Raw genomic sequence first — 27,644 nt, forward strand, 5'->3', positions numbered from 1 at the left:
ATTTAGAATTTTGTTTTGCAGAAGGCCAGTAGATCAAGGGATGCCCCATCTGAACCAGTGGTTGAAACAATATCCAGGAATTTTGTGGGAGATGAAAATGAATTGGCTGAGGAATTCTTGATTCTATGTGATGACAGAAAATTGCATCAATAAAAGAGGAGACAGAAAGGGATGTCATTTGAACAAGAGGGATCTCTGAACAGATAAAGTACTGTAGTAATTTAAAAATGGTTAATAATTGAACACATGCAAGTTAGAACCAGTCATATGAGATTAAGGAATTAGGACAGCATTGCAAGATAGAAGGATCAAAAACCTATGTAGAGCAGAGCATGTGCCTTGTCTGCAGTTTGTTTATTATGAATATACAAATATGGAACAGTAGTGAACCACTCGGCCCTTTGAGCCTGCTCTGCCATTCAATAAGATCTGGCTGAAATTATTAATTTCCAAGTCGCTCAACCCTCAGAATTTTTTTCACATCTTTAAAAAAAATGGGACACCCATTTATAACAAACAGTGGTCCCTCATTCTAGATTCAAGAAGAAACATCCTTTCAATATTCACCTGGTCAAGTCTCCTCGGAATCTTGTATGCTTCAATTAAGTCACCCTGACTCTTCTAAACTTCAGAAGAAACAGTTCTAACCTTTCCTCATAAGACAATCTACTCATTCCAGGTAATAGTCCAGTAAACCTTTTCTGAGTGGCTTCCAATGCATTAGTATCCTTCCATAAGAATGGTGATCAGTACTGTATATAGTACTCCAGGCGCAGTCTCACCAATGCTCTGTATAACCGAACCATAACCTCCCTGCTTTTACATTTAATTCCTCTTGCAATAAACCATATAGTTTTATGAGCTTACCTGATTTACTTGCTGTACCTGCATACTAGTCTTTTATGGGGAGAAAGTGAGGACTGCAGATGCTGAAGCTCAGAGTAGAAGAGTGTGGTGCTGGAAAAGCACAGTCGGTCAGGCAGCATCCGAGGAGCAGGAGAGTCCACATTTTGAGCATAAGCCCTTCAGCAGGCATCCTGATAAGACCATAAGACATAGGAGTGGAAGTAAGGCCATTCGGCCCATCGAGTCCACTCCGCCATTCAATCATGGCTGATGTGTATTTCAGCTCCACTTACCAGCGTTCTCCCCGTAGCCCTTAATTCCTCTAGACAACAAGAATCTATCAATCTCGGCCTTGAAGACATTTAGCGTCCCGGCTTCCACTGCACTCCGTGGCAATGAATTCCACAGGCCCACCACTCTCTGGCTGACGAAATGTCTCCGCATTTCTGTTCTGAAATTACCCTCTCTAATTCTAAGGCTGTGTCCACGGGTCCTAGTCTCCTCGTCTAACGGAAACAATTTCCTAGCATCCACCTTTTTCAAGCCATGTATTATTTTGTACGTCTCTATTAAGTCTCCCCTTAATCTTCTAAACTCCAACGAATACAATCCCAGTATCCTCAGCCGTTCCTCATATGCTAGACCTGTCATTCCAGGGATCATCCGTGTGAATCTCCGCTGGACACGTTCCAGTGCCAGTATGTCCTTCCTGAGGTGTGGGGACCAAAACTGGACACAGTACTCCAAATGGGGCCTAACCAGAGCTTTATAAAGTCTTAGTAGTACATCTCTGCTTTTATATTCCAACCCTCTTGAGATAAGAGACAACATTGCATTCGCTTTCTTAATCACAGACTCAACCTGCATGTTTACCTTTAGAGAATCCTCGATGAAGGGCTTATGATCGAAACATTGACTGTCCTGCTCCTCGGATGCTGCCTGACCGATGGTGCTTTTCATCAACTACTAATATTTTGATTCACGCACTAGTGCACGCATCACTCTCTGCAGCTCAGAACTCTTCAACCTCTCACCATGTCATAAATTCCTACATTATACTCCATTTGCCAGATCTTTGTCCATTCATTTAACCTAGTTATATTTCTTTGTAGGCTTCTTATGTCTTTTTAACGTCCCACCTTCCAACTTATCTTTGTCAGCAAATTTAGCTACTATACCTTTGACCCCTTCATCCAAGTTATTTGTATAAGTTAGAGTTGAGGCCCCAGCATTAACCCTGTGGCACATCACTCGTGACATCCTGTGAGCCTGTAAAACACCCACTTATTCTTACTCTACACTTCCTGTTGGCCAGTCATTTACTGCCCAGACAATATGTTACTTCCTACACCATGAGCTTTTATTTCCCACAGTAACCTTGATATGGCACCTTATCAGATGCCTTTTGGAAATCTAACTACATTATGTCCATGGGTTCCCATTTATCTAGAGCATAAGCTCCCTGTTCAGAGAAATCCATACATTATTTCAATGTAATTTTCATTTGACTAAATCATATTGGCTCCTCCTGAACACCTGAACTTATCCAAGTTCCATGTTATAACATCTTCAATAATAGTTTCTAACGTTTTCCCTATGACAGATGTTAAACTAGCTGGCCTGTAGCGTCTGACAGATGTACAGCACGGAAATAGACCCTTCGGTCCAACTCGTCCAACTATCCCAACCCAATCTAGTCCCACTTGTCAGCACCTGCCCCATATCCCTCCAAACCCTTCCTATTCATATACCCATCCAGATGCCTTTTAAATGTTGCAATTGCACTAGCCTCCGCCACTTCCTCTGGCAGCTCATTCCATACACGCACCACCCTCTGCCTGAAAAGGTTGCCCCTTAGGTCTGACTTATATTGTTCCCCTCTCACCTAAACCTATGCCCTCTAATTCTCGATTGCCCACCCCTGGCAAGAGACTTTGTCTATTTATCCTATCCATGCCCCTCATGATTTTATAAACCTCTATAAGGTCACCCCTCAGCCTCCAACGCTCCACGGAAAACAGCCCCAGGCTATTCAATCTCTCCCTATACCTCAAATCTCCAACCCTAACAACATCCTGGTAAATCTTTTCTGAACCCTTTCAAGTTTCGCAACGTTTTTTGGATAGGAAGGAAACCAGAATTGCAAGTAATATTCCAAAAGTGGCCTAACCAATTTCCTGTACGGTCGCAACATGACCTCCCAACTCCTGTATTCAATACTTGGACCAATAAAGGAAAGCATACCAAATGCCACCTTCACTATCCTATCTACCTGCAACTCCACTTTCATGGAGCTATGAACCTGCACTCCAAGGTCTCCCTTTGTTCAGCAGCACATCCTAGGCCCTTACCATTAAGTGTATGCGTCCTGCTAAGATTTGCTTTTCCCAAAATGCAGCACCTTACATTTGGCTGAATTAAACTCCATCTGCCACTTCTTAGCCATTAGCCCATCTGATCAAGATCCTGTTGTAATCTGAGGTAACCTTCTTCACTGTCCACTACACCTCCAATTTTGGTGTCATCAGCAAACTTACTAACTATTCCTTTTATACTCTCATTCAAATCATTTATATAAATGACGAAACGTAGTGGACCCAGCACCGATCCTTGTGGCATTCCACTGGTCACAGGCCTCCAGCTTGAAAAACAACCCTCCACCACCACCCTCTGTCTTCTACCTTTGAGCCAGTTCTGTATCCAAATGGCTAGTTCTCCCTATATTCCGTGAGATCTAACCTTGCTAATCAGTCTCCCATGGGGAACCTTGTTGAACGCCTTACTGGAGGCCGTAGAGATCACATCTATCGCTCTGCCCTCCTCAATCCCCTTTGTTACTTCTTCAAAAACTCAATCAAGTTCATGAGATGATTTCCCATGCACAAAGCCACGCAGACTATCCCTAATCAGTCGTTTCCTTTCCAAATACATGTACATCCTGTCCCTCAGGATTCCCTCCAATAACTTGCCCACCACTGACGTCAGGCTCACTGATCGATAGTTCCCTGGCTAGTCCTTACTACTCTTCTTAAATAGTGGCACCACGTTAGCCAACCTCCAGTCTTCTGGCACATCACCTATGACTATCAATGATACAAATATCTCAGCAAGGGGCTCAACAATCACATCCCTGGCTTTCCACAGAGTTCTAGGGTACCACCTGATCAGATCCTAGGGATTTATCCACTTTTATGAGTTTCAAGACATCCAGCACTTCCTCCTCTGTAATATGGACATTTTGCAAGATGTTACCATCTACTTCCCTACATTCTGTATCTTCCATGTCCTTTTCCACAGTAAATACTGATGCAAAATATTCATTTAGTATCCCCCCCCATTTTCTGGAGCTCCACCCAAAGGCCGCCTTGCTGATCTTTGAGGGGCCCTATTCTCTCATTATTACCCTTTTGTCCTTAATGTATTTGTAAAAACCCTTTGGATTCTTCTTAATTCTATTTGCCAAAGCTATCTCATGTCCCCTTTTTGCCTTCCTGATTTCCCTCTTCAGTGTACTCCTAGTGCCTTTATATCCTTCTAAGGATTCACTCGATCTATCCTGTCTATACCTGACATATGCTTCCTTTTTTTTCTTAAACTAATCCCTCAATTTCTCTAGTCATCCAGCATTCCCTGTACCTACCAGCCTTTCCTTTCACCCTAACAGGAATATACTTTCTCTGGACTCTCATTATCTCTTTTCTGAAGGCTTACCATTTTCCAGCTGTCCCTTTATCTGTGAACATCTGCCCCCAATCAGCTTTTGAAAGCTCTTGCCTAATAGCGTCAAAATTAGCCTTTCTCCAATTTAGAACTTCAACTTTTCGATCTGGTCTGTCCTTTTCCATCACTATTTTAAATCTAGTAGAATTATGGTCGCTGGCCCCAAAGTGCTTCCCCTCAGTCACCTGCCCTGCCTTATTTCCCAAGAGTAGGTGAAGTTTTGCACCTTCTCTAGTAGGTACACCCACATACTGAATCAGAAAGTTTTCTTGTACACATTTAACAAATTCCTCTCCATCTAAACTCATAACACTATGGCAGTTCCAGTCCATGCTTGGAAAGTTAAAATCCCCTTTTCTAACCACCCTATTATTCTTACAGATAACTCTGATCTCGTTGCAAATTTGTTTTTCAATTTCCCTTTGACTATTAGGGGGTCTATAATACAATCCCAATAAGGTGATCATCCCTTTCTTATTTCTCGGTTCCACCCAAATAACTTCCCTGGATGTATTTTTAGGAATATACTCCCTCAGTACAACTGTAATGCTATCCCTTATCAAAAACACCACTCCCCCTCCTCTCTTGCCTCCCTTTCTGTCCTTCCTGTAGCATTTGTATCCTGGAACATTAAGCTGCCCATCCTGTCTATCCCTGAGCGATGTTTCTGTAATTGCTATGATATCCCAGTCCCATGTTCCTAACCATGTCCTGAGTTCATCTGCCTTCCCTGTTAGACCCCTTGCGTTGAAATAAATGCAGTTTAATTTATCAATCCTACCTTGTTCTCTGCTTTGTCCCTGCCTGCCCTGACTGTTTGACTTGTTTCTTTTCTCAACTGTACCAGTCTCAGATTGATCTCTTTCCTCACTATCTCCCTGAATCCCATCCGCCCACTTTAACAGTTTAAATCCTCCAGAGCAGCTGCAGTAAATCTCCCTACCAGTATATTCATCCCCTTCCAATTCAGATACAATCTGTCCTTCTTGTACAGGTCACTTCTACCCCAGAAGAGTTACCAATGATCCAAAAATGTGAATCCTTCTCCCATACTCCAGCTCCTCAGCCATGCATCCGTCTGCTCTATCCTCCTATTCCTGCCCTCACTAGCTCATAGCACCTGGAGTAATCCAGATATTACTACTCTTGAGGGTCTCCTTTTTAAATTCCTGCCTACCTCTCTGCAATCTCCCTTCAGAATCTCTACCTTTTCCTTTCCTATGTCATTGGTTCCAATGTGTACAATGACCTCCTGCTGGCCCTCTCCCCTGTGAGAACATTCTGCACCCTCTCTGAGACATCCTTGATTCTGGGACCAGGGAGGCAACACACTATTCTGATTTTTCGCTGCTGGCTACAGAAATGTCTGTCTGTGCCTCAGACTAGAGAGTTCCCTAACACAATTAATCTTTTGAAACCTGATTTACCCCTCGCTTCATTAGAGCCAGACTTGATACCAGAAACTTGGCTGTTCGTGCTACATTCCCCTGAGAATCCAACACCGCATACGTGTTTGAAATGAGGATAGCCATAGAAGACACTTGCACCACCTACCTACCTGTCTTACCTTTCCTGGAGTTAACCCATCTATGTGACTGTATCCGCAACTTTTCTCCCATCCTATAAACTGCCATCCATCACATCCCCTTGCTCTTGTAAATTCCTCATTGCTTCTACCTGACTCTCCAATCGCTCCCCATTTATTGCGGATATAAACCTCGGTAATACCTACACTCTCCTTAAACTCCCACATCCGACAAGAAGAGCATGTCACTCTACTAAAGCCCATTTTTGCTTGTTTCAATGTACAGATCCAGAAAATAGCACTGTCTTATTTCTCTACAAAACACAGCTCCAGGCTAACTTACTACTTATGGCTTATATTTTTATGTTTAATCAAGAGACATATCTCAATAAAACATATAATCAAGAAAGAACCCACTTTACTCACTACTGCATACTTACTGAAAGGCCACACTGCTTTCTGCGTTCCTGTTTCCTGCCACCAAAAAGGAGTTACATTACCTATTTTCTGATCCAAAGGAAGCTTCTCTATCTAACGAGGTTTTTAGAACATTTAAAACGATTGAACAACTATCTCAGAATTACTTTTAAAACCCTGGGATGAAATCCACCAGTTCCAACAGTTTCCTCAGTACTGCTTCCCTGCTAAGTTCCTCTCTTCCTTCCAGTTCTTGATTTACAGTTATTTCTGGGATGCTATTTTTATCCTCTGCAGTGACGACTGATGCAAAATATCGGTTCAATTCATTGGCCAATTGTTTATCTTTCAATGCTAATTCCCTAGGCTCTTTCTGTGGGACGAACACTTTCTTTGTTAACTCTTTTTTTCTCTTCTTCAGGAAGGGCTCATGCCCGAAACCTCGATTCTCCTGCTCCTTGGATGCTACCTGACCTGCTGCGCTTTTCCAGCTCTGATCTCCAGCATCTGCAGTCCTCACTTTTTTTCTCCTTTTTATATTTATGGCCAACTTTCTCTTGTATTTTTAATATTTTCCTCCATTTTTAATCTTTTAGTAAATCTTGTCTTTTTTTAAAAAAAATCCATCCAAACTTATGACTTGCCACATATCTTTGCAGAAGTATATTTCTTTGAGTTTGATCCTCTCTTTTCGTAGTTAACCAATGATGGGTTCATTCTTTAGAAATTCTTTTAGTTGTTGTTATGTGTCTGTTCTGTGCTTTCTGGAATATCCCCTCAACTCTTTGCCCCAACATCTCTATTGACCTTAACTTAGACTACCAATTCATCTTTGCTAGCTCTGCTTTTATCCTCTTATTTAAATTCAGAATTGTAGTTTTGGGCCAGTACCTTTCTCCCTTAAACTTTTATGTAATATTCAATCATACTATGGTCACTGCTACCCAGAGGCACTTTCACTTTGAGGCCAGTAATTAATCCTATTTCATTAGTCAAAAGCAGGTTGAGTATTGCTATCTGGTTGGTACGAAACATGCTGGTCTAAGAAATTATCCTGAAAACATTCAGTGAATTTCTCCTTTGATTATTTCACATCTGATTATTTTCCAGTCATCTCGCTGAGTCTCCTGTGATAATTGTTGTATCCTTTTGACAAACTCCCATTTTTTTTTTTCCGTGATATACTGTCCTACCATGTGGTTATTGTTAAGGGGCCTGTGCACAACTCCAACAAATGACCTCTTGACTTTATCACTCCCCATCTCTACCTAGACTGCTTCTATATCCTGGTTTCCTGAATTAAGGTCATCTCTCTGTTATGTGAATATCATCTTTAATTAACAGAGTCACACCTCCACCCTTTCCTAGCTTCCTGTCTTTCCTCAATGTTACATGCCCTTCTTTGTAGTGGTTCTAATCTACAGATAAGTCATACTGTAGCCACATCTCAGTTGTGACCATGAGATTGTACTTGCTTATTTTAAATAACAAAAGACCAGGAGCAAGGTGAAGCAACATTGAATTGTGTAAGAAAACATGTTCGACTTTAACTTTGCAAATTAACAAATTAAAACCTGTATTTTAACTGTGAGTCTTGTTGATTTATATGGTACATACAGCTGCTCCTAACTAAACCCAGGTTAGCTTCTTCTGAAAAACTACCACTTGAAGTTAACATCTGGAGTACTATCAATATCGTTCTTTTCTGATTTTGTGGTCACAGTATTTGATCACTGTGGTTGTGTGTTAATTGAATAACATTTGGAAGGATATGCAGAAAATAATGGGAGGATTCCAGAACATGAGGCATAGAATTCGGCATGGTGTCATGAGTAGCATCAATAGAAATACTAAATGTATAATTTATGGTAGGCTTTTAAAGAAAACGCAAGTAAGAAGGAATGATTGTAAAATTTGGAAACTAACTCAAAAACTGCTGACAGTACTTGTAAGTTTACTCCCTTTTGGGAAATAAGTATTGCTTCATTTTAAACGACATATTGTTTTGAACAGTTTAAGTGTTGAACAAAATTTACGCAGCTGGTAGTATAATCCCCAAAGAAGAAAGGATTTTCACTGAAAATTTCTTCTAGAATAGTTTGCATGAAAAGTGGTTGAAAACCGATCAGTAACTAGAAGAACAACAACTTATATTTATGCTTTCCATTCAAATAGCAGCCACTGTAGGAGTTTTATCAAGCTGAATTTGACACCAGGAGGTCCACAAGAGCAGATAATGAAAACTTAAACACTGAAGGAGAATTTATGGAATCTCTTAAAGGAAGAGAGAAAGGTGGAGAGGCTTTTGGAAGGGAATTCCAGATCCAAGGGTCCAGGCAGATAAAGTCGCTGACCTTGTCAGAGAGATAAAATTGGGATTTTGCAGGAGGCCAAAGGTGGAATGCAGAGTTCTCGGAGGGTTGGAGGAAGTTGCTACATTAGGTGTGGTCAAGGGCCTGGAAGGGTTTGAAAATGAAAATGAAAGTTTCAAATTTGAAGTATTGCTGGACTCCAATGGAAGCCACTGGAGTCAGTGAACGCAGGGGATGTGTGATGAGACTCCATAGGTTTTGAACTCGTACATATTGAGTGCAAGATGGTTGGTCAGCCAGGAGATCCTTCTAATTGTCAGTTTCAGAGGTAACAAACACATGGATGAAGTATTCTGTATTTGAAAATGTAATTAATGGTATTAGAGAGAATGTACAAATTTGACAATGTATTCCATTTAGATTTGTCCCAACTATATAGTCCATGTTGGCTATTGTTTTGGCAGATACTACTTAGTAGTAGATTGATTATTCATTTGAAGTCTTTCCAAGACTGAGTTTGGTGTTTTATGCAAATAACTAGCTTGTTTATTGTCCTTGTTAACTCTACGCAGGTCCATCACACACTTTGGTCTTAGTAAAGTCTGTGCAATAATGATTTTTTTTAATGTTCACAAGAACGTGTACCTGTTAGCAGTTTGATAAATGAACATGAACAGTACAGCAGGAACCTAAAGATTCTACTCCAATTTAATACTTAATTAGTGGAGGGCATCAGCAAGCTCAGAGGAACAGGGAATGAGAGGTGTGCAGCACAGCACCCTTAGGTCCAACTTGTCCTTACCAACCAGATATCCTAAATTAATCTAGTTCCATTTGCCAGCATGTATCCAATATCCCTCTAAACCCTTCCTATTCGTATACCCATCCAGATAGCTTTTAAATGTTGTAACTGTACCAGCCGCTTCCACCTCTGGCAGCTCATTCCATACATGCACCGTCCTCTGTCAAAAAGTTAGCCCTTAGGTCTCTTTTGAATCTTTCCCTTCTCACCTTCAACCTATAGACTTTAATTTTGGGCACCTGTACACTAGGGGGAAAAAAAAAGGACCTTGGCTATTCACTCTATCCATGCCCTTCATGATTTTATAAACCTCTATAAGGTCACCCTTCAGCCTCCAACCTCCAGTGAAAATAGCCCCAGCCTATTCAGCCTCTCCCTATAGCTCAAACCCTCTAACCCTGGAAACGTCCTTCTAAATCTTTTCTGAACCTTTTCCAGTATCACATCATCTTTCCTGTGGTAGGGTGACCAAAACTGAATGCAGTATTCCAAAGATGGCCTAACCAATGTCCTGTACGGCTGCAACATGACCTCCCAACTCCTATACCCACTACACTAACCAGAAAAGGCAAGCGTACCAAATGCTGCCTTCACTGTCCTGTCTACCTGCGACTCCAATTATAAGGAACTATGAACCTGCACCCCAAGGTCTCTTGTTTAGCAATGCTCCCCAGGACCTTGCCATTAAGAGTACAAGCCCAGCCCTGATTTGCCTTCTGAAAATGCAGCACCTCACATTTATCTAAGTTAAACCCCATCTGCCATTTCTTGAGGTGTTTGACCATAGATCCCTGAAGGTGACAGGGCAGGTTAATTGGGAGGTTAAGAAGGCATATAGGACATTTAGCCTTATTAGTCCAGGTCTGGATTATAAACTCAGGAAGATTATGTTGGAGCTGTACAAGACTTGATTGTATTGGAGGGGATGCAGAGGAGATTCACTAGAATATTGCCTTGAATGGTGTAGCTTTGCTACGAAAAGAGGCTGGATAAGCTTAGGCAGTTTTCTTTCGAGCAGGGAAACTCGAGGGGAGACCAGATAGAGGTTTATAAGATTATGAAGGGCATGGGCATTGTTATAGGGGACTGTTCTGTCAGGAGTACAGATAGGAGATTCTGTGGCCATGACCATGAATCCATGATAGTATGCTGAACTTCCTGGTGCCAGGGTAAAGGACACCTCAAAACGGTTGAAGCATGTTGTCAAAGGGGAGAATGAGAAGCAAGGAATTGTTGTACACATGTGTAAGAATGACACAGTTAAGGAAATGGATAAGGCTTTGCAGAGTGAATATAGGAAGTTAGGTAGAAGGCTTAAAAAACAGAAGACCAAAAGTACTAATCTCTGGTTTAATCCCAGTGCAATATTTTAATGACAGTAGAAATAAAAAGGTAGGGAAGATAAGCCAGGGGCTGAAGAGATGGTGTACTGAAGGATTCAGTTTCATGGATCATTGAGATCTGTCCTGGGACAAAAAGGACCTGTTCAAAAGGGATGGGTTTTATCTTTACTAGAAAGAAACCAGTATTCTGGTGGGGAGACTTGCTAGTTCTGTTTTGGGAGTCTGAAAAAAGGAGTTCCTAAGTAGCAGTGAAAATGGCAAGACAGACAAGGCCAAGTCAAAGAACAAAGTAACTCTGAAGAATTAAACTACATTTATTTCAATAAAGGTGTCTTACAGGCAAGTCTGATTAAGTCGGCATGTTTGGGAATATTGGCCTGTGATGAGATAGCTATTACAGAAACTTGGCTGAGGAAGGACAAGGCAGGCAGCTCAGTGTATCGGCTTTTCTTTGCTACAAGAAGGATAGAAAGGGGGGCAAGAGGAGGGGGTGTGGTGTTTTTGACTAAGGAAAGCATTACAACAGTACTTGGGATATATCGAAGGGATCATCCAGTGAAGCTTTATAAGTAGAACTCGGAAATAAGAAAGGGATGATCACCTTGATGGAATTGTACTATAAGCCTCCAGAGTGAGTGTGAAATTGAGCGGCAATTATGTAGAGAGATCTCAGTTATATGTAAGAATAATAAGGTTGTAATAGGGGATTTTAATTTTTCGAACATTGACTGGCACTGCCATAATATTATGAACTTTGGATGGTGAGCAATTTGTGACGTGTTCAAGGAAATATTCTTTATTAATATGTAAATGTACCTACTCAGAGAGCAAATCTTGACCTTCTCTTGGGAAATAAGGTGAGGCAAGTGACTGTGTTAGTAGGGAAACACTTGGGGCGAGTGATCTTAAAACTAATAGAATTATGGGAAAGGATAGATCTTCCATACAAGTTAAAGTTCTTAGTTGGGGTAAGGCAAGTGTTAATGGTAAAAACAATGACTGCAGATGCTGGAAACCAGATTCTGGATTAGTGGTGCTGGAAGAGCACAGCAGTTCAGGCAGCATCCAACGAGCAGCGAAATCGACGTTTTGGGCAAAAGCCCTTCATCAGGAATAAAGGCAGTGAGCCTGAAGCATGGAGAGATAAGCTAGAGGAGGGTGGGGGTGGGGAGAGAGTAGCATAGAGTACAATGGGTGAGTGGGGGAGGAGATGAAGGTCAAGGAGGAGAGGGTGGAGTGGATAGGTGGAAAAGAAGATAGGCAGGTCGGACAAGTCAAGGAGACAGTAACTGAGCTGGATGTTTGAAACTAGGATGAGGTGGGGGAAGGGGAAATGAGGAAGAGCTTCAGAGCAGAGGAAATGACCTGGGAGTTGCAGTAGGAGAGGGACTCCCTGAGATTCTTGTAGAGAGAGGAGGAAAACTTCCTCAAGTCAGGCATCCTTGCAAGAGGATTCGCAGTAGGGTTAAAATCAACAAGGTAAAAACAATGACTGCAGATGCTGGAAACCAGATTCTGGATTAGTGGTGCTGGAAGAGCACAGCAGTTCAGGCAGCATCCAACGAGCAGCGAAATCAACGTTTCGGGCAAAAGCCCTTCATCAGGAATAAAGGCAGTGAGCCTGAAGCGTGGAGAGATAAGCTAGAGGAGGGTTGGGGGTGGGGAGAGCGTAGCATAGAGTACACTGGGTGTTAATGGTATGAGACTTCCAGAAGTTGATTGGAGTAGACTGTTCGCAGGTAAAAGTACGGCTGACAAGTGGGAGGCTTTCAAAAGTGTGATAATGAGAGTTCACAGATATTGTTGCTGTTCGAGTGAAGGATAAGACTGATAGTGAACAATGAATGGCTAAAGATATTGAGGTTCCGGTCAAGAATAAGGAATATATTTGATATAGACAACAGGGATCAAATGAATTTCTTGAAGTTTTATAAAGGGTGTAGGGGCATTCTTAAAACGGTAATCAGAAGGACAAAAAGGAGATATGTGAGAGCCTTGGCAGATAAGGTTAAAGATAATCCAAGGAGATTTTATAAGTAAATTAAGAGCAACTAGACAGAGAATTGGGACCCTGAAAGATCAATGAGGTCATCTAGAAGGCATGGTTAGTAAGTTTGCAGACAACACCAAAATTGGTTACATTGTAGACAGTGAAGAAGGTTTTCTGACATTATGAAAGAATCAAATGGGTCAATGGATTGAAAAATGGCAAATAAAATTCAATCGGGATAAATGCAAGATATTGCATTTTGCTACAACAAGCAAGGGTACGGCTCTCACAATTAATGGTTGGGCCTTGAAGGACAGTGCAGAACAGTGTTGTAGATCAGAGGAACCTAGGGATACAGGTACAAAATTCTTCAAAGTTTGCATTGCATAGGGTGGTTAAAATGAGTTTGGCATGCTTGCCTTCATTTCTTGGTCTTTTGAGCATAGGAATTAGGAAGTCATGTTCTGGTTGTACAGGACATTGGTGAGGTCTCTTCTAGAATACTGTGTCCAGTTCTGGTCACCCAGGTGAAGGATATTATCAAGGTGGAGAGAGTTCAGAAGAGATTTACTAGGTTGTTACCGGGTATGGAAGGGTTGAGTTATAAAGTGAGGCTGGGACGTTTTTCACTGGAACGTAGGACATCGAAAGGCGATCTGATAGAAGTTTATAAAATAACGAGAGATATAGATGGAGTTAATGGCAGTTGCCTTTTCCCTCAAATGGGGGATTTCAACACTAAGGGACACATTTTTAAGGTGAGAGGAGACAAATTTTAAAAAAGACGTGAAGCAGACTTTTTATATAAAAGGTGGTTCGTGTGTGGAATGAACTTCCTGAGAAAGTGGTGCATGTGGGTACAGTTACAATGTTTAAAAGACATTTGGATAGATACATGAATAGGAAAGGTTTGGATGGACGTGGGCCGGGAGCAGGCAAGTGGAGCTAGTTTAGTTTTAGATTATACTCTGCATGGACTGGTTTGACCAAAGGTTCTGTTTCTGTGCTGTATGACTCTGGTTTGAGCTTTAGGAGATGGGAGAGATACTAAATGAATATTTTACGTCAGTTTTTACTGTGGAGAAAGAAGTGGAGGCTAGAGAACTCGGAAATAAATATTGATGTTTTGAAACAGTTGCCATTACAGAAGAGGTGGTGCTGGACATCTAAGAAAACATAAAGGTGAATAAATCTCTGGGACCTGATCAAGTATATCCTGGATGTTGTGGGAAGTTAGGGAAAAAAATTAGAGGGCCCCTAGCGGAGAGATTTGTATTAGCCATAACCACAAATGAGGTGCCTGAGGACTGGAGGGTGGTTAATGTTTTGCTTTTATTTAAGAAAGACTGTAAGGAAAAGTCTGGGAACTGTAGACCTGAGACTCTAACATCAGTGGTGGGTAAGTTATTGGAGGTGATTCTGAAAGATAGGATTTACGTGCATTTGCAGAGGCAAGGACTGATTAAGATTACAGCATGGCAATGGTGTCTCATAAACTTGATTGAGTTGTTTGAGGAAGTAATCAAAAAGATTGAGAGCAGAGCCGTAGACATTGTTGACATGAACTTTTAGTAAAACCTTTGATACGGTTCTGCCTGGTAGACTAATTAATAAAGTTATCTCACGTGGGATTCAGGGAGAACTTGCCAATTGGATACAAAATTGGCCTTAGGGTGGTGGTGGAGTGTTGTGTTTTTGGACTGGGGGGCCTGTGACCAGCGGTGTTCCACAGAGATCGGTACCGGGTCCACTTTTATATAAACAATTTGGATGAGAATTTAGGAGGAATGGTTAGTAAGTTTGATGCCAAAATCTGTGGTATAGTGCCCAGTGAAAAAGGTCATCTAAGATTACAAAGAGATCTTGATCAATTGACTCAATGGGCTGAAGAATGATAGATGGCGTTTGTAGAAGAGAATAGAATCCCTACAGTGTGAAAACAGGCGCTTCAGCCCAACAGCTCCACACCAACCCTCTGAAGAGCAACCCACCCAGACCCATTCGCCGACCCTATTATTTGACATTTTACTCCTGACTAATGCACCTCATCTACACACCCCTGATTACTGTGGGCAATTTAGCATGGCCAGTTCACCTCACCTGCACATCTTTGGATTGTGGAAGGAAACCAGAGGACATGGAGGAAACCGACACAGACATAGGGAGAATTGTGCAAACTCCACATAGTCAGTGGCCCAAGACTGGAATCCAACCCGGGTCCCTGGCTCTGTGAGGCAGCAGTGCTAACCAATGAGCCACCTTGCCGCCCTCATTTAATTTGGATAAATGCGAGGTATTGTATTTTGGTAAAACAAACAAGGGCAGGACTTTTAGAATTAATTGTAGTGTCCTGGGTAGTGTTGTAGAAGAGAGAGATGTGAGAGTTCAGGTCCATAATTCTTTGAAATTTACATCACAAGAAGACAGGGTGGTTAAGAAGGCATTTAGCACACTTGCCTTCATTGCTCACTCCTTTTTAGTGTAGGAGTTGGGATCATGTTGAGGTTGTACAGATGTTGGTGAGGCTTATTCTAGAGGACTGTGTGCAGTTCTGGTCACAGTGCTAGCTGAAGGATATTATTAAATCAGAGAGGATTCTGAAAAGATTAACTGGAATGTTGCCAGGAATGGAGGGTTTGAGCTGTAAAGATAGGCAGGATGCGCTGGAACATTTTTCACTGGAGCATAGAATGTTGAATGGTGACCTTTTATAGAGGTTTACAAAATCATGAGGGGCATAGATACAGTAAAAAAAAAAGTGTCTTTTCCCTAGGGTGGGGTAGTTCAAAACTAGGGGTTATATTTTTAAGGTGAGAGGGGAAAGATTTTAAAAAGGACACGAAGGGCAACATTTTTAACCAAATGGTTTGTACGTGGAATAAACTGCCAAAGGAAATGACGGATGGAGGTACAGTTGCAACATTTAGCAGATATTTGGATAAGAACATGAATAGGAAAGGTTTGAAGGGATATGGGCCACACATTGGCAAGTGGAGTTAGTCTGGTTTGGGAACATGGTTGGCATGAACTAATTGGGTCAAAGGGGTCTGTTTCCATGCTGTATGACTCTATGGACAGGCTAGATTCTCCTTAATTGAAAGGTCAGTAACAAGGGGGCATAATTTAGAAGGTTTAGGGGAACTTGAGGAAACATTTTCTCACCCAGTGGGCAGTAGGAGTCTGGTGTGCACTGCTTGGGATGATAGTTGAGGTGAGTAACCTCACAACTTTCAAAAAGTACTTGGAATGTCATAGCATTTGGCCCAGAGCCTTGAATGCTAGAAAGTGTGATTAGTACCACTTTAATGTAGTTGTAGCAGTACAAATTCGATAAGTTGAGTGGCTTCTATACTGTATGAGTCTGTGACCCCTGGACTTCAGATACAATAATGTTACCAACAGAGATTTATGAATTGTGTTTAATTATTCAACTTCGTATGTGAAAGATATTTTGTCCACTCTTTTTATTCAGCTTCACTGTTGATGAGTACAGATGAGTATGAGTCATTTAATGGTTTTCCCTGTTCTTTTCACTAGGGCATCAATGCCTCTGCTTTGGAGAAAGAGATTGGACCAGAACAGTTTCCGGTCAATGAGCATTATTTTGGCTTAGTCAATGTAAGTGGAGAGTGATTTTATAAATATCCCTAAAAGTTACTGACTATTAAAGAATTTTGTTGTGTATTTGTATATTTAGTTCTGAGAGTTAATGGTGTTGGGATGAAGTGTTAACTATAGAGGAACCTCGATTATCTGGCATTTAATTATCCAAAAATCGGATTATCCGGCAAGATTGCAAGATCCCGATGCTCGACTAAACTGTTACGACATTCGATTATCCTGAATTTGATTAACCGAACAAAATACTTCTTGCCCATATCCTTCATGTATTTGTCTCCTGTCAAACTGTGACAATGTTTAGTGTATTAACGTTATTTGAAATACAAAAAACGTAGAACTCCATTAGCTTTTGACCATTTTTTCTGAACAAAAGTATCAATATATTTCTTATCTTTTCCATCATTGTAGTTAGAGTATCATAGCCCTATTAATATAATTATCTATTTTGGTGCACTCTTTTAGTGCAATGAACTGACTTGAGTCTCAGATGTTCAAATATAAGAGCCTCAAAGGCCACCTAAAAGATTTTCACCAGCTCTTTTTGGTGGGTGAATCAATGCTTTTGACTGTTCCTTTCTCTGATTCTAACACTGTTGTCTTTCTGGATTTTTAAAAAAATTCAGTCACTGCTGATTGTTTGTTTGTTTGTTTGTTTGTTTGTTTGTTTGTTTGTTTGTTTGTTTGTTTGTTTGTTTGTTTGTTTGTTTGTTAGTTAGTTAGTTAGTTAACATAATGCAATATTATGGACTCTAGGAAGAGTGTAAATGGAAAGATAGAATATCATTGTCAGTGTTTAAATTAATTAGTTTAATTGATCAATGCTGAGAAATGATAAGACCTTTAAGAAATAGAAGTAGGCTGCTGGGCCCCTTGAGCCTGTTCTGCCATCCAGCAAAATCATGGCTAATTCAACATTCCTCCTATTGACCTTCCTGTATTTCCCCTTAAACCCTTGATGCCCCAACACATCTCTCCATCTCTCAGTCAATCACACAAAGGTGCTGTCCACAGCTGTCTGTGGTAAGAAGTTTCAAAGGCATTCAACCCTTTGAGAGAAAATTCCTCCTCATCTCACTCTTAATTTGGTGTCTCTTTACTCAGAGACAATGTCCTCTGGTCCTTGGCTCTCCCATGAGAGAAAACATCCGCTCAGCATTTACCCTGTCAAGCCCCTTAAAGAATCCTATGTGTTTCAATGACATCACCTCTCATTCTCCTTAACTTCAGTGAGTAGAGTCCCAACCTATTTAGTCTTTCATGATAACACAATCCCTCTACACCAGGGATCATTTCAAGTAACACTAGAAAAGGTTGTCATTGGTTTAGGTTACTGATGTAATTCCATAATGCAATCAAATAAATGGAAATTAATTGAGCATTCAAGATGATATTTTTCCAAATACCCACCACGTAGTTTATAAGTTTTAATACTTCCCTTTAATTTTAATTGGTTAAAATTGAAAAAGTGATGGTTGCATACATTGAGCAGGAAATTCCTTCACATTCTCTATAACTATGGTGAGTGAAGTTGTGCTATTTGTTAGGACATTCGCATATAATTGACTTACATCAGTTTAATGCTGAAATAAACTGTGCAAATGTCTACAATCATTTATGCTGTCTCCAAGATCCAACAAACGAAAGCCTCTGCTTCCATTTACATGGCTGCACTCCCATGTGAAGCATAACTTGTGCAAGGTTCCTGGTTTTACACAAACTGTGTGTTGATATAGACTTCCATGTCAGTATTTGGGTACAGAGTGGCTTGAGGTCACATGATGTCAGCATCGTGATTGCTTGAGTTTTATAGCAACTTTCTCTGCAGTTTTTTTTTAAATTGTTTCAACTGAGTCATGCACTATAATTGATTTTGGTATGTCTGTTCAAAAACAAAAGTATGGCCCAGTCTCTTGGTATTTGAAAATCAGTCTGAAACTTCCAGAGTTGAAGAACAATTGGATTTATTTTTGCATAATTTCATGTAATTACTTTTTTTCTCCCCCACAATATTTATAAATAAAAACAACTTTTGTCTGGTAATGCTACCTGAGTTGGAAAATACAAATAAAGCTGCAAGGTAACATTTTGGTTGCCAAAAGATAAAAGGAAATCTTAAAATTGGCATCACCTCAATGACTAGGAAGTTTTTAAATCATTTATTCTTACAACTATATCATGAGCTTTTTTTTTAACTGTTCTTGCTTTACTTTGGCTTATTTCAGCTTGTTTGTTCTTTTCTGTGCTATTAGTTTGGGAACACCTGCTACTGTAACTCAGTCCTTCAGGCACTTTATTTTTGCCGTCCATTTCGAGAAAAAGTTCTAGCCTACAAGAATCAGCCCAGGAGAAAGGAAAATCTACTCACGTGCTTGGCAGATCTCTTCCACAATATAGCTACACAGAAGAAAAAAGTTGGTGTAATACCTCCTAAAAAGTTTATAACAAGATTACGGAAAGAAAATGGTAAGATTTTTATTCAAGGGAGGTAAGATGGTCCTATCGTGTGAACAAATGTAAAGGATAATCGCACTGAGTGAAATACTCATTTGTAGATGTGATAGGCCAAATGCTCCTCTTCTACATTATAAGAATTCTTTGCATCTGTGATATGGTTCATCTGACAACACCACCTTGATTTTAAGTTCTTGAAGTTATTCATCAAATAAAAGGTGATGATTGATCAGTGTTAGATGGGTAAATCATCATAGTGAAAGCCAACAATTTAAGTATTTCTGCTTTACTCTAGTACCCTAACCAGATTTTATTATTTTAATGACACTGTAAATGGAAAATCGACCACAATATGTTGAGAGTATTTAAATATTGAAAAATACTGGTGCTCCATTGGGAAAACATTTTGACTATCTTTGTATGATGCTGGCACTAGGAGGTGCAGAGGAGGTAAGGCTACTGAAAGAGGGAGTGGGGAGGAACACTTTTTTTCTACAGAGATCATATTTGTGCAGGGCGTTGAGGAGCCTTTCTCCAAATAGTTTTCTCGAAGTTGGAGCAGGTAGTTCTTGAGCATTTGTCACAGTGTGTCACATGAGAGGTCACTGAAACTCTAAAAGAACGACAGAAGTTTCATTCTCTCTTACCTGAGAGAGATGGTTAGGTTTAATAAAGATTTCAGACTAACCCAGAGTGCATGTAAATTAATGTAACCAATATTTCTTCGGAATGTCAGGGTGATTTACATAAGTGTGAATCCCCTATGTTTTTCGATTTCTCAAAGATTATGGCTTCTTGTGGGCATCAGAAAGGAGAAAAACACAAGGGGCTTGGGTTTGGGAGCAGGCACTGAGATGCGTACTTACAAGCTAACAACTTACAGATCAGAAATTATTTTAGGATAATGGGAATTGGGATGAGAGAAGAAGGATTAGGCATGAGCAAAATACCATCCTTGATACTGTAAACCCTGCTATTGTCTGTGGCATTATAAAGATGGAGTGCATTGTTTAACACGAGGAAAGAATGTTTCACAGTGCCTACCCCTTGCTGATAGACAGCTGCTGCCTTCAGTCATGTGTGAGCATGTCCTGCAAGAGAGTGAAGTGCATTATTGAATGTGCATATTTGCATGGGTAATGTGTCTGTTATGTTTGAATAGATACACATCCTGTGGATGTCAAGCATGTAAGGGTAAGGTGAAGCTCCCAATTGAAGGTGAGAGTCATGGTTGATAGATATTATTGATAGTTTAGTGAGCATTGAAACACGAGCTTCACATAATTATGAGGATATGGTATTTGAAGACATGTCACTGACTTTGACCACTTATGTGAGACCATTCTTAGGGCGCTGCATTGAGGTCCTTGGACCTATGCTGTTTGCATTAACCGCAGTGACTTCTGTTTCAGTTGCCTTCTCTGAGCTTGTCAAAACATTTCTTCTCCCACAGCCAAGCATCTGAAATCTTTGGAATGCGCTTTCTTCCCTGTTATATCTGTCTTTTCATAGATCAGATTGTTTTTCACTTCCAGAAGCTGCTCTAAACCAGAGTTAAAACATATTTCAAGCAATAGTTGTGTGATTGACAGTGAAGAGGAAATCATCAGATAGTAGGAAGATTGTCTAATCAGTTTGGCAGAAAACAGGAAAATGGGATTCAGTCAAAGAGCTATGAAATAAGTTGAGAGAACACACAAATTAGAGGTTGAGTATTTTGGAGAAACTGGGTACTCTGAGCATATGCCCCTAGATTCTTAAATAAGTCAGGTTGATGAGGTGGTGAAGAAAACATATAGCTTCCTTTGTTAGGCAAATCATAGAATGTAAGAACCAAGGGTTTATGCTGGAACTGTGAACGACACTAGTTCATCACATCTGAACCCATTCCACACATTCCCAGATCATCGTTTGTTGTTTTCATCCCTGGAACTGATGGGTATCTTGGATACATATGCTAAGTTTTGATTGTTACTAGGGTTAAGATCACAATTAAGCTCATAAATTGAGAAAAATAAACAAAAGACTGTGAATGCTGGAAATCTGAAACAAAAGACAGAAAGTACTGGAGAAACTCAACAGATCCGGCAGTATCTGTGGAGACAAAAACAGTAAACATTTCAAGTCAAGTCAGATCACTGGACCGAAAACATTAACCCTGTTTGTTTTCTCCATAAATGCTGCCAGACTTGCTAAGTTTCTCTGGCACTTCCCATTTTTAACTTAAATTCAATACTTCTTCAATTAGAAGTATGTTGCATCACTTATTTTGCTCCGCACCGATACAGACAGAATCATTCACCTCTCAACTGATTTTTTTTTTCAGAACTTTTTGATAATTACATGCAACAAGATGCTCATGAGTTTCTGAATTACCTGCTAAACACCATTGCTGATATCCTGCAAGAAGAGAAAAAGCAGGAAAAACAGAATGGGCAGCTACATAATGGCTGTATCAATGATGACAATGGCAATGGTAATGACGTACCAGAACCAACTTGGGTGCATGAAATGTTTCAAGGAACTTTGACTAATGAAACCCGATGTCTTAACTGTGAAACTGTAAGTTTAGCATTTGTTAAACTTCATGAATCAAAATTTGTCTGTTATTATTTGTAAGTCTAATGTTTTGAGAAAGCTCATAATTACGACACAGGATGAGATGTCAACAATATGTTACAGTTAATTTGCTGGATAGCGGTAATCTTTTGCTTTCCACTCCTTTTCATTATCTGTGGTGGCTGGACCTGCAGTGGGTAAGTGCAGTTACAAAGCAGGATATCTACTTTAATTCTGTTTACCTGCTCTTTCCCCGCATACTTTTAATTTTTGAAGTTTGTTGGTAAATGTGTAGTTGACTCAAATTGAATGGTCACTTTCAGGTTTTGATTTTTGCTTTAAAAATACAACTGTTTCCAATCATTAAACTATCCACCGCAACCCCGGAAAGAATGTTGTATTTCAGGAAAAAGTGCTTTCAGAGTATTGTGTTACTGCTTCCTGCTGTTAGTAATTTTAAATTGCCCCTACTTCACAGGTAAGTAGCAAAGATGAAGACTTTTTGGACCTTTCTGTTGATGTGGAGCAGAACACTTCAATTACACATTGTTTGAGGTATGCTAAGTAAAATGTTTAAAATAAAATTAGCTTTTAGTTTCAGAGCTCAATGTAGTGAAAAATTCTAACGTATCATGTTAAATAATTTATAGGTGTCCTTTTAAAATATGTAGTAAATTATCATCACTTTAAAATTCAGTTTGTTGATAAGTATTGGGGATTAATGCAAGATCTGTCTTTTTTGCACAGGGGCTTTAGTAATACAGAGACACTATGTAGTGAATATAAATATTACTGTGAAGTATGCTGCAGTAAACAAGAAGCTCAGAAACGGTAAGAATTTATAATAACCAATTTTGATTAAAAAAGATTTTTTAATCCATTATATAATGGATGCAATAACTATTGGAGTTCATAACTTCAGAATTCTCTGAAAAACAATAGCTTGAAATTGCCGGTCCCTTTCCTCATCAAGGAAGGAAATATATAGTTATGGTATTGGCAACTTTCTGAGAATATTTTACATTAATCATTACTTGATTTTTTTTTACTAATTTGGAGTAATGTGTAAGCAAAGATGGGTGTTTTCTGCAGTGGAATGACTAGAGGGAATTGTGCTTTACATTTAATCATGGAACACTATTATTAAGCTCATTATAGACTGTTGTGGATTGTTTTCCTTAACTAGTGAGGAAATGGTTTATCTAATTGGATACTTAACTTGAATATGTGTTGTATATCCTCTGCTTGTGGTACTTAAACGTTTTGCTCTATCTTTCTTGGTGAGATCAATGTTCTGTTTGACAGGGTCGTCGGCCAAAACCACTGTTAGTTTTGCCTGTCAGAAATAACTCCCAATTTTACTGTCTCATAGATAGGTGCTTCCCATCTTTATCCCAATGTGACCCATCTCAAGGTTTGAAAATTGTTATGGCCCCCTTAGTGAAAACTTATGAGAATGGAGGGTGGTTGTGGGGGGTGGGGGTGGTGAAGGAGTAGCTCATAAGGTCGTAATGCCACTTTTGGAAGTCTTGTCTTAGTAACTCAAATCTGTAAAATGTTGGTGAGGAATTGTGACTGCTTAATGAATTGGTGCAGCAGGTTTTCATTCCATTAATTGCTAATGTTTGGTTTTGTGCATTTGCTATTAAGTACTTTCACTCCTCCATTTAACCATTTGTTTCTATAATGATTGTGTTGACCACTGCAGACTATTTGTCCTTTGTCATCAGATATTGGTGATGAGGAATAGATATTCTGCAAACTGTGACAGACAAAGCTGCTGAATTGTATTAAATATTCATTACTTGCTTCGTATGTCAGAATTTATGTAGTAGTTCTATTGTAAGATGTTTCTGGAAATGCTGCAAGAATAATAGTGATTTATCTGGTTGCAATTTTGGTCATTTTATGTTGCTTTAAAAGAGCTAACAATACTACAGTAATTCATTTATTTTGTCCATCTTCAGTTATTGAAACATATGTTGCATTTTCTTCTTAATACAGGAATCTAATTTAAAATGACTGAATTATCAGCAACAAACTATACATGAAATACAGTATTAGTCTGTTCAAAGGATATTGCAGTCTTCTGTATGGGTTACTTTTGTTAATTTGTCTTCACTGACATTAACCATATATCATTTAAATATTTTGAGAAACCTTTAAACGGTCTTTCCCTTTTACCCACGTTACCAATTTTCTCAATGATTTTTATTGATTTGGCTTTCTATCCATTTATCTTATCTGGTCAGATCTATTTCATAACCTTTTTTAAAATTCTAAGTATAAATTACACATCAACTTCTCGTCACTTATCAATACACAGTTTGAGAACTGCTGAAAAAGATAAGCATTTTGCAAAAATACTTACTCAAATTGAAAACACATGATTATGCTGCTGGAGAATAAAGACATTACCGTGGACAATGCACCAGTTGATGGTGATTGACAATTAACTGTCGGGTTTTGTTTACATTTCAAACCAAATAGGTTGATTCTGATTGCTAAGAACATTACCTTGTGAAATGACCCAACAAATGGTTTTCACCTGTTTGTTGAGTTGAAGCTGCACAATATGTGAATATATCCTTTCTGTTTGTGGAGAATGGAGCCCAGTATATTAATGTGTACATTCCAGTACACGTAAGTGTACAACACCATGAGCAATCAGTCACAGTCCTTTTACGCAGTGTAAATATTCAAGATTTCCCCTTGAATTGGTACTTTTGTGAATTATGTTGATAAATAAGTAACAGAAAGTTCAGCCCAAATTTTATTGTTATTAGTTCTGCTGTCCTTTTGCTATTCAAGACTGAACTGTGATAAAAATTGACAGACAAAAAGCTCATTCTGAACCATTTTAAAGTTGTTTTTCTGTGATCATACCTCTTTGAACTCCAGGGATCATGTTCGTGTTAACCTTCAGATGTATTTTTCCAAGCTACCATCAGTTCTAAGAAAGGGTCACTGGACCTGAAATATTAATTTGATTGCTCTTCACAGATGCTGCCAGACCTGCTGAGCTTTTCTAGCAACTTCTGTTTTTGTTTCAGATTCACAGCATCCGCAGTTCTTTTGGTTTTTATTCAGACATAATTTGTTTGATTGAGTTATCTCTTATTACCAATTCCTTCTCCTCTGTCTCCGCCGCATCTGCTCCCGGGAGGACCATAGAATCGTAGAGATGTACAGCATGGAAACAGATCCTTCGGTCCAACCCGTCCATGACGACCAGATGTCCCAATCCAATCTAATCCCACCTGCCAGCACCCGGCCCATGTCCCTCCAATCCCTTCCTATTCACAAACCCATCTAAATGCTTCTTAAATGTTGCAATTGTACCAGCCTCCACCACTTCCTCTAGCAGCACATTCCATACACGGACCACCTTCTGTGTGAAAACGTTGCCCCGTTGGTCTCTTTTATATCTTTCCCCTCTCACCCTAAACCTATGCCCTCTAGTTCTGGACTCCCCCACCCCAGGAAAAAGACTTTGCCTATTTACCCTATCCATGCCCCTCATGATTTTGTAAACCTCGATAAGATCACCCCTCAGCCCCCGATGCTCCAGGGGAAACAGCTCCAGCCTGTTCAGCCCCTCCCTGTAACTCAAATCCTCCAACCCTGACAACAATTGTAAATCTTTTGTAAATCTTTTCTGAACCCTTTCAAGTTTCACAACATCTTTCCGATAGGAAGAAGACCAGAATTGCAAGCAATATTCCAACAGTGGCCTAACCAATGTCCTGTACAGCCGCAACATGACCTCCCAGATCCTGTACTCAATACTCTGATCAATAAAGGAAAGCATACCAAACGCCGCCTTCACTATTCTATGCATCTGCGACTCCACTTTCAAGGAGGTATGAACTTGCACTCCAAGGTTTCTATGATCAGCAACACTCCCTAGGACCTTACCATTAAGTGTATAAGTCCTGCTAAGATTTGCTTTCCCAAAATGCAGCATTTCGCATTTATCTGAATTAAATTCCATCTGCCACTTCTCAGCCCATTGGCCCATCTGGTCAAGATCCTGTGGTAATCTGAGGTAACCCTCTTCACTGTCCACTGCACATTCTATTTTGGTGTCATCTGCAAACTTACTAACTATACCTCTTATGCTCGCACCAAAATCATTTATGTAAATGACAAAAAGTAGAGGACCCAGCACCGATCCTTGTGGCACTCCACTGGTCACAGGCCTCCAGTCTGAAAAGCAACCCTCCTCCACCACCACCCTCTGTTTTCTACCTTTTGAGCCAGTTCTATATCTGAATGGCTAGTTCTCCCTGTATTTCGTGAGATATAACCTTGCTAATCAGTCTCCCGTGGGGAACCTTGTTGAACGCTTTACTGAAGTCCATATAGATCACTTCTACTGCTCTACCCTCATCAATCTTCTTTGTTACTTCTTCAAAAAACTCAATCAAGTTTGTGAGACATGATTTCCCACGCACAAAGCCATGTTGACTATCCCTAATCAGTCTCTGCCTTTCCAACTACAAACACTTCAACACTGAAAGCAGGATGTGAACCTGCACAGGGAACCCCCATTAGATTTCAAATCCAATGCCTTAACCTCTCGGCCATCACAGCTAGTTCCACCATAGAACAACCCAAATGGTGTCCTCCTTCAAGGACCACAATTTCCCCTCCCACGTGGTTGACAATGACATCCAGTGCATCTCCTCCACTTCTCAGACCTCTGCCCTTGAACCACACCCCTTCAACTGCAACAAGGACAGAATCCCCTGGTCCTCACCTTCCACCCCACCTACCTCCGGATACATCGCATCATCCTGTGCCATTTATGCCACCTACAAACAGACCCCACCACCAGGGATATATTTCCTTCCCCACCCCATCTGTTTCTGAAAGGCCACTTCCTCTGTGATTCCCTTGTCAGGTCCACGCCCTCCCACCACCTTCCCGTGCCACCACAAGAAGTGCAAAACCTGCGCCCAAACCTCCCCACTCACCTCAGTCCAAAGCCCCAAAGGATCCTTCCACATCCGACAGAGATTTACGTGCGCTTCCACACGTCACCTGTGTCCGTTGCTCCAGATGTAGTCTCCTATACATTGGGGAGACAGGATGTCAACTTGCAGAACATTTCTGAGAGCATCTCTGGGACACCCACATTAAACAACCCCACCGCCCTGTGGCTGAACACTTTAACACCCCCTTCCACTCCGCCAAGGATATGCAAGTCCTGGGCCGCCTCCATCGCCAAACTTGAGCCACCTGAAGCCTGGAGGAAGAGTGCCTCATCTTCTGCCTTGGGACCCTTCAATCACACTGAATCGATGTGGATTTCACCAGTTTCCCCATTTCCCCTCTCCCCACCTTTATCCCAGATCCAACCTTCCTACTTGGCACCTCTTGAACTTTCCTACCTATCCGCTGCACCCTCCTCTCTGACTGACTTATCACCTTCACCCCCCACCTTCATTTACCTATTGTTTTCCCAGCTACCTTCACCTTCACCCCCAGCCCCAACCCCCAACCCCCACCCTCCTCACCCTCCCCACCTCCCATTTATCTCTCAGCCCCCTTGGGTTAGCCCCCCCTGTTCCTGATGAAGAGCCTATGCTCGAAACGTCAACTCTCCTGCTCCTCAGATGCTGCCTGACTGGCTGTGCTTTTCCAGCACCACACTCTTCAACTCTGATCTCCAGCATCTGCAGTCCTCACTTTCTCCTGATTGAGTTATCTTGTCTGCCTTGAGTGTTCTTATCATCAGAATTAGTTTTCCCTTTTAAGGTGCACTATAACAGCCTGTGCATAATTAGGCATATTAACAATTGAAATTGCTGGAAAAAACCCAGGTCTGGTAGCATCTGTGGAGAGAAAGCAGAATCAACGTTTCAGTTCCAGTGACCCTTCTTCAGAACTGATTATAGCTATATGCAAATGATGGCATGGGGGGAGGGGGAAGAAATAAACAATAGGTGAAAATGGAGCCCAGAGAGAGAGAAAAACATTTGGGCAGAAGAAGTGGATAAAGGTCAGCCTTGGAGAATGAATAGCTGCTAATGGGGACCATTGTGACTGACAA

General features: G+C 40.5%; 1 protein-coding gene and 1 non-coding gene across 2 annotated transcripts in view; one reads left to right on the forward strand and one right to left on the reverse strand.

Annotated features, from left to right (window-relative positions):
- Window positions 1–27,644, forward strand: part of usp12a (ubiquitin specific peptidase 12a) — a 69,978-nt gene that overhangs the window by 22,876 nt on the left and 19,458 nt on the right. Inside the window, exons 2-6 of the mRNA XM_072577309.1 lie at window positions 16,493–16,573; window positions 18,826–19,039; window positions 21,354–21,589; window positions 22,065–22,141; window positions 22,334–22,417. Of these exons, the coding sequence (XP_072433410.1) occupies window positions 16,493–16,573; window positions 18,826–19,039; window positions 21,354–21,589; window positions 22,065–22,141; window positions 22,334–22,417 (692 nt within the window). The remainder of the gene's footprint in view (window positions 1–16,492; window positions 16,574–18,825; window positions 19,040–21,353; window positions 21,590–22,064; window positions 22,142–22,333; window positions 22,418–27,644) is intronic.
- trnas-uga (transfer RNA serine (anticodon UGA)) lies at window positions 26,101–26,182 on the reverse strand. The gene has a single exon. It is a non-coding gene; the product is annotated as a tRNA-Ser (tRNA).

This window comes from Chiloscyllium punctatum, chromosome 9 (assembly GCF_047496795.1).
Source record: "Chiloscyllium punctatum isolate Juve2018m chromosome 9, sChiPun1.3, whole genome shotgun sequence".
Taxonomy (NCBI): domain Eukaryota; kingdom Metazoa; phylum Chordata; class Chondrichthyes; order Orectolobiformes; family Hemiscylliidae; genus Chiloscyllium; species Chiloscyllium punctatum.